Source organism: Emiliania huxleyi, assembly GCF_000372725.1.
Source record: "Emiliania huxleyi CCMP1516 chromosome Unknown EMIHUscaffold_135, whole genome shotgun sequence".
Taxonomy (NCBI): domain Eukaryota; phylum Haptophyta; order Isochrysidales; family Noelaerhabdaceae; genus Emiliania; species Emiliania huxleyi.
Genome location: NW_005201240.1, coordinates 353824 through 360822, shown reverse-complemented (window position 1 = coordinate 360822; position 6999 = coordinate 353824). Strand labels below are relative to the sequence as shown.

Sequence of the window (6999 nt, the reverse complement as noted above, 5' to 3'; positions counted from 1 at the left end):
TCTCGCAGATGCATTGGTGCTGACCTCGGCTATGTTGGCTCTGTTGCTCGTGACTCTGGCTCGTGTAGCCCTGGTACTGGCGTCGGCTCTGATTGCTTTGGTGCTGACTCTGGCATTGACTTTGGTCGTGACATTGGTCTTGGCTCTGGTGTTGGCGCTGGCGCTGGCGCTGACTGTGACGTTGACTCTGGCAGATGCATTGGTGCTGACCTCGGCTATGTTGGCTCTGTTGCTCGTGACTCTGGCTCGTGTAGCCCTGGTACTGGCGTCGGCTCTGATTGCTTTGGTGCTGACTCTGGCATTGACTTTGGTCGTGACATTGGTCTTGGCTCTGGTGTTGGCGCTGGCGCTGGCGCTGACTGTGACGTTGACTCTGGCAGATGCATTGGTGCTGACCTCGGCTATGTTGGCTCTGTTGCTCGTGACTCTGGCTCGTGTAGCCCTGGTACTGGCGTCGGCTCTGCTTGCGTTGGTGCTGACTCTGGCATTGACTCTGGTCGTGGCGTTGGTCTTGGCTCTGGCACTGGCTCTGACCTTGATGTTGGCGCGGCTGGTGCTGCTCGCAGATGTCGGGACGGTTGAGGGCTCGTCCGCCTGTTGATTTGACGTAGGAACTTGATGCAACTTGACGAGGCTCGCTGGGCCAGAGGGGAATCAGCCAGGGAGGAATGTACTCTCTGGCGTGGCTGATCTGGCCGCGGCACTGGTCGTCGTAACGCTTTGTCGAACAGGTTGAATCGATTGGGTCGAGGATGACGGGTTGCTCGGTTGTATTGAGCGTGGGCGTAAGTCGCAGTGGGTTGACTCCGAGTCCTCCGCCTCGGTCTCCGTAGGGCGCAGTAGGCATGCTGCAGAGGAGATTGTAGCCGAGGACGGATGTGAGCATCAGTACGATGTTGACGGTGTTTGATGTCGGTGCGGACAGACGGAGTTTGACGGTGTTGGGCTCTTTGAGAATCATAGGTTGCGCAAAGGTTGCGCGGCGGGACGTGGCCCCGCCGCTACCACGTCGCGGGGAGCGGGCGATAACGCCCGCCCCCACGGTGGCGAGTCCAGGCGCGGCCGCCAGGCTCGGGCCTCTGGGCGCTATTCTGCACTCGTTATGGGAATGAAGATACGAACACCCCGACGGATCCCCAATTGGGCCAATTGGGCTGATTGGACGTAATAGTCTCACGCCCGTCTACTGGTGTGAATGGTGGGGTGACACTAATGGTGACGCCGTGTGGACGGCAGCATGGCGCGGGCAGCGACGCGGGACTGGCGCGCACTGGCACTAACACTAGAAAAAAGAATTGTCCAGGAGAAATCTAGAGCCCAAGATCCTGCTCGTGCAGGTGTTTTACCCATCTCCTACCAGAGGTGTCCGTTTTATTTATTTATTTATTTCGTGCAGGTGGGGAGGGCTGGGGTCGAGTGGGGAGGAGCAGGACCCTGCTCGGCCCTGTGTCACAGGTCCCTGTCTTTGTGTTTTTCTGCTTTCTCCCTCGATTGCCTTCTTTTTATTTATTTCGGGTGAATCAACACACTCATGACCGTCAAGGATTCATTCAAGGGCGAGCCGACGAGCACCTTCCACACGTGCCCGCACAGCTCGACGTCGAGCACCGTGTCCCGCTGCAGCAGCGCGCAGCCGAGCAGCAGCCCAACACTCGTCAAGGGTAGTACCAGTCCAAAAAGATGAGGGAGAGCGAGGCGACGAGCAGGAAGGTGAGGACGAGCAGCCGGAAGTCGCGCGAGTGCTTTGCGGCCGAGTCGATGTATCGGTTGCCGAGGGTGAGGTTCTCGGAGGTCGACTGGCGAGAGGGAGGCGAGAGGGTGAGTCCCCGTGTGTGGATTCAGGCCACGTCTCCCGAACCCACACGCCAGCAGCTCGGGCGTGGTGTGTGTGTGTGGGGGGGGGGGGTCTTTAAAAAGGCTGCTTACTGCAGCGCGGAAGGTGAGGGGCGTGCGGAGGGCGGGGGGCGAGCGAGGCGCGTTCGCGCGTTCGCGCGGCGCGCCTCTGCGTCGGTGAAGAGTGTCTCGACCTGGTGCGACTGCTGCTCGATCTTTGACGCAAACATGTGCGACAGGCTCGACACCTCGAGCATCGACGCCTGCACAGAGACCGGTGTGACGAGAGGAGAAGGAGGCCATCAAGACTGACGCGTGCAGCAGCACGCCTCGGCTCGGCGCGCCAGCTCGACCTGAGGCGAGGCGAGGCTAGGGTGGGGCCAGCGCTTCTCCACACGCTGGTGTGACTCAGGCGTGGGCTATCCCTCGCATCTCGGAGGTGTGTCGGAGGTGTGTCGGAGGTGTGTCGGAGGTGTGTGGGAGAGGTGTGTGGGAGAGGTGTGTGGGAGGTGTGTGTGGGAGAGGTGTGTGGGAGAGGTGCGTCGGAGGTGCGTTCGGAGGTGTGTCCTGCTGCTCGAGCTCCGCCCGGATCGCCGCATTCTCGAGCCGCATCTCCCTCTCCTCGTCCTGGTCGAGCGGCTCGTCCTCGAGCACGTCGGCGCCGCGCCACTCCTCCGGCGGAAGGCCGCTCCTACTCAGCGATGGAGGAGAGTGACGGAGGAGCGATGAATCGCTTTCTCCTCCGGCGGCAATGGCTCGCTCCCGCACGCTCCGCCTCCGCCTCTGCCTCCGCCGCCTCCGCCGCCGGCGCTTCCGCGCACGCCCCAGCCAGGGGCGGCCGAGGCCGAAGCCGCACTCGCGGCTCCGAGTCGCCCCTCCCGCACCTGTTCCCAGCCTCGCTGAACTGGTGCGCAGGCGGCTTTATATCGGCGCTCAGCCGCCCCTCGAGCGCCTCCATGGCTCGCTTGAGCCGGCTCGCGCGCTGGGCATCGCGCAGCCTGCGTGCGGTGGGGAGGCGTGGGGCTGCGGTCAGCCGGAGCGGAGGAGGCGAGGGGAGGAGAGGAGGAGAGGAGGCGAGGAGGCGAGGAGGAGAGGAGGAGAGGAGGAGGGGAGGAGGGGAGGAGAGGAGGAGAGGCGAGGAGGAGAGGAGGAGAGAGGAGAGGAGGAGAGGCGCGGGTGTGGGACACAGGCGCCTCCCTAGCTCCCGCAGCTCGTCGTTGAGTGAGTCGAGCATCGCCTTCCGGTGCTGCTGCGGCTGCCCGCCGCGTTCGCCCCCGCGCGTCTCGACCGCCTCGCCTGCCACGGCGTCGCCAGAGTCCGCCTCACGCGCGCTCGCGCCGCCGCCGACGGACTTTGCGAGAGACTTTGCGAGCCGCTCGATGGCCTCGCGGCTCGAGCCGAGTACCCGTTCGCCCTCACCATCGAGCGCGTCCCGCTCCGCCTCGGTGAGCCCGTTCAGGCCGTCGTCCAGCACATAGGCGGCGTGGCTGGCGCGCAGCCGCCGCACCATTTCGCCAATCCTGCTGTGAGCCTCGAGCGCGCCGGCGCAGAATGCGTCGCGGGCGGGTCGCGGACGCCGGAGTAGCTCGTCGGACGGCGTGCTCTGCCCGATCCGCTGCCGCTGGGCGCGAACAGCCGCGCGCCAGTCGGAGGTTCTGTCAACGCAGACGCCCATATACACACCACCCACACTCCCCGCCGCGGACCTGGGTTTGGACTTTCTGCGGGGTATGGTATGGTTCAGCTCGAGACCATACCCCCCCGCCTGCTGACAGACCCAGCCTCCCGGAGACCGGGGATGGGCGGTCGGGACCATACCCCCCCACCCTTTGGGCCGCGAGCGTACCATACCATACCCCGGAAAAAGTTGGAACCCTGTGCTCAGCCAAGCAAAAAACGGGGCCAAAAAAAGAAAAATCACTCGGAGAAAATCCCAGCTGAAGCCCTTGGTCCTTGCTCCAAGCCCCTCAAGCCATGATGTCGCTCACCGCGGCCCGGTTGCTGTCGCCGGCACGGGTGACACTCCGGAGCGCTGCGCTGGCTCCTCGCTCGGGCCAGCTCAATGTCTTGCTCGCCACTCTTGCCGCCTCCGTCGCCGCCGCCACTTCTGTGCTGGCGAGCGCACTCATCCTCAGGCTGCGCCGCGGTTCGGCGCGCACGCGGCAGCGTCCTGCCATCAAACGCCTCTCTGTGATCGCAGAGGAATCAGCGTGTCCGGCTCCGCTAGCCTCGCCAGTTGTCGTGCATGCAGAACTCACCGGCTTCGCCCCTCCAAACTCTCCCCCAGTGGTCGTCCAGGACTTGCGCTGGATGGTCACCAAGAGCCCGAGGGAGTTTTTCCGTTTCCTACGGGGCGGGCATGTCTTGGAGAGCTTCGCCGCCCTCTCGAACTCAGTGCTACGCGGGACTCAGTGCGAGATGGGCGACGCCCGTGTGCTTCAGCGACTCGAGATGGAGGAGCAAGGCATGTCAGCGGCCGACTTCTTCGCGAAGCATGGCTTCATACTCGTCAAGCACCGAACTGCTATGACGGCAGCGGACTGGCAGCACTCGGACGTCGATTTGAAAGAGCACCCCGGCGAGGGCGAGACTGCCGCAAGGGATGAAAAGTACATGACGGCCGATACGCCCGTTCGCCGCATTTGGTCGCACGAGGCCGAGGCCATCCTGCAGTCCTTGATACCGGAGGCTGCTTCGTTTGAGCTGCCGTCGTTTGGGTTTCTTCGCAAAAGCGCAAACGGCATCTTTTCGGGAAAGGGCGCGTCCCGGACTGTCCACAACGACCTCCCGCTCGACCTTGACAAGGCCTGCAACAGGGCCAAGAGGCTTGTCCCTCGCATGGGGCAGCAGCGGGAGCTGCTCGAGACTTGCGACTACTCCTCCCTCCTTGTGTGCAATCTGTGGCGCCCAATCGCACCGAGCACAAAGCCAGTCGAGTCGGCGCCATTGTGCGTGTGCGACGCAAAAAGTGTGACGGCCGAGGACTTTGTGGAGCACAACATTGGCGCGCTGGATGACCCGAGGGCGACACAAATCACGGGCCTGAAGCACAACGCGCGGCAGCGATGGTACTACTACCCCGCGATGACCACTGAGGAGGTCCTCGTCTTTCGGCAGTTCCAGCACGCCAAGGGCGACGCCGCGGCGACGATGCCAGCCTTTCACACAGCCTTCAGGGACCCGGCCTCCCCGGAGGCGGCGGAGCCGCGCATCTCCTTTGAGTACCGAGTCGGTGTGCTCACACGCTGAAGGCGAGATTCGGCTGAAGTGCATGTAGCTATGGCGCGCGCAGGCGCGCAGAGGCACGGGGATCGACGGGGACCGACGGCGCCGCTAGGTCAGACAGCGAAGGTGAGACGCGGAGCTCAATGAAGCGTCTGAATGTGCAGTCATGTCGACTAGTCCTCCGGTACGTTTGAGTGTTTTGTACGTTTGTCTACTAGGTTGTTGCTCTCAGAGAGAAGAGTCGCGTTTCTTTTTGAGGGTGTTCTCAAGATTCGTTTATGTAATTCAAATTCTGTGCGAAAGACGCTCTCGCTTACTTCGAAATAAGAGTGTTTAGTTGTAAAAAATTCTTTAGTAAAATTCTTTAGTGCCAGTGCGTTCCCCGTGCCAAACAACTCCAACACTACACACAACATCATTTGGGGCCTGGAGCCCCGGCACTTAGAGCTTCGTGGACAACAGATAGATCTTCAAGGGAGTTTAAAGAATAAAGTATCTCGAGGGGCTCCGGGAGTGGGATCGAGGAGGTTGCCTGGAGGGGATATGCAGATACCGCGCCCAGCTTGAATGGAGGGGACAGAAGGTGACGAACACGTTGATTGAGTGACGACACACAGACACAAACAAGCTCACAAGACACACAGCCAGCTGGGCTGGTGGGCGTACACAACAAGCGTGGTCTCACTCGCCAGACGTCCCGCGAGCGTGACAAGGGATGAAAAAGTAAGACGGCCCGCTTTTGAAGGACCAAAGCAGGAACAAAGCTTTGTGAGATGCTGCTGGCTGTTGCCGCTGGCCTGTTGTTGATCGTCGAGGCGGCGCCGGTAACGACCGAACCCGGCGACGACGACGAACACATTCAGAACCAAGCGCTCAGAACCTTGCGCTCAACCCCTGGCTCTGGCACTGGTACTCACGCGCCCGTGCTCTTCCAACGCGTCGGCGCCGGCCAGCCTGGCTCGGCACCTCAATGCTACGGCAACCTCGAGGGTGTCGAGTACGCAAACAAGTTCGGCGGTCCTTGCATTTGGAACGACGATTTTTGCGTCAAATTGCCTCACAATACGAATGTTCACCAGTGCGCGATCCGCGAAAAAGAGGTGGACGCGGTCTGTGGTGCATGGGATGAGTGCGCAGGTGTGGTCTGCCGAACCGCCTACCGAGGCTTCTGCTTGGCGAGGAAGGTGTGGGATGACACGCGAGCGACAGCGGAAGACCAGTACGCGTACAAGAAGATAGCACCGCCTCCGGTCCCGTCGCCACCTCCATACCCGCCACAGCCGCCGCTCATCTGGTCCCAGAACGAGGGTGGCAGCTGCACCGACTCCTGCAGCGCGCTCGGCATGCTTTGCGCCGACGAGACACCCAACCGCCCGCCCTGGCCGGCCGACGAGTGGCCGAAAACCGTCTGGCCGACGACAGAGGCGCAGATGGAAGCAATCTCGGTCGGCTGGGGTTTTGGATGCACCGAGTACGTTCATCGGCCGGACCTCTTCGTGCGCGTTGACCCGCCCGAGGGCAGCACGGTGAGGTGTGTTTACGGCAACACCTCACCGTGCTTTAGCGCGTGGCCAGATTGGCGCCGCCTCTGCCCTTGCCTCACCTCCAATCCGCTGCCCTCCAATCCGCTTCCATTCAATCCGCCGCCGCCCGCCCCTCCGCCGCCCACCCCTCCGCCTCCATTGCCGCCGCCGCCGTTGCCTCCGCCGCCCTCACCTTCGCCTCCGCTGTTGCCACCGCCCACACCTCCGCCGCCCTCGCCTCCGCCTTCGCTGCCGCCGCCGCCAGTGCCGCCGCCGCCAGTGCCTCCGCCGCCCTCGCCTCCGCCGTCAGTGCCTCCGCCGCCCTCGCCTCCGCCGCCGCTGCCGCTCGCCGCCGCCGGTGCCTCCGCCGCCATCGTCTCCACCGACAGCCCCACCGACAGCGACCCAACCAACTTCC

At 63.1% G+C, this 6999-nt stretch overlaps 2 protein-coding genes across 2 annotated transcripts; one reads left to right on the top strand and one right to left on the bottom strand.

Moving 5' to 3' along the window:
• Nucleotides 1–1655: 1655 nt before the first annotated feature.
• EMIHUDRAFT_226983 (hypothetical protein) lies at nt 1656–3508 on the bottom strand (the record flags this gene model as incomplete). Its single annotated transcript, XM_005788465.1, has 5 exons — nt 1656–1796; nt 2028–2096; nt 2488–2524; nt 2718–2831; nt 3021–3508. The coding sequence occupies 5 exons, from the start codon at nt 3506–3508 to the stop codon at nt 1656–1658; spliced, it is 849 nt and encodes a 282-aa protein (XP_005788522.1).
• A 288-nt stretch (nt 3509–3796) lies between these two features.
• EMIHUDRAFT_362754 (hypothetical protein) lies at nt 3797–5340 on the top strand. Its single transcript, XM_005788464.1, has one exon. It carries the CDS (start codon nt 4285–4287, stop codon nt 5080–5082), a length of 798 nt encoding a protein of 265 aa, XP_005788521.1. The 5' UTR covers nt 3797–4284; the 3' UTR covers nt 5083–5340.
• Nucleotides 5341–6999: the final 1659 nt, after the last annotated feature.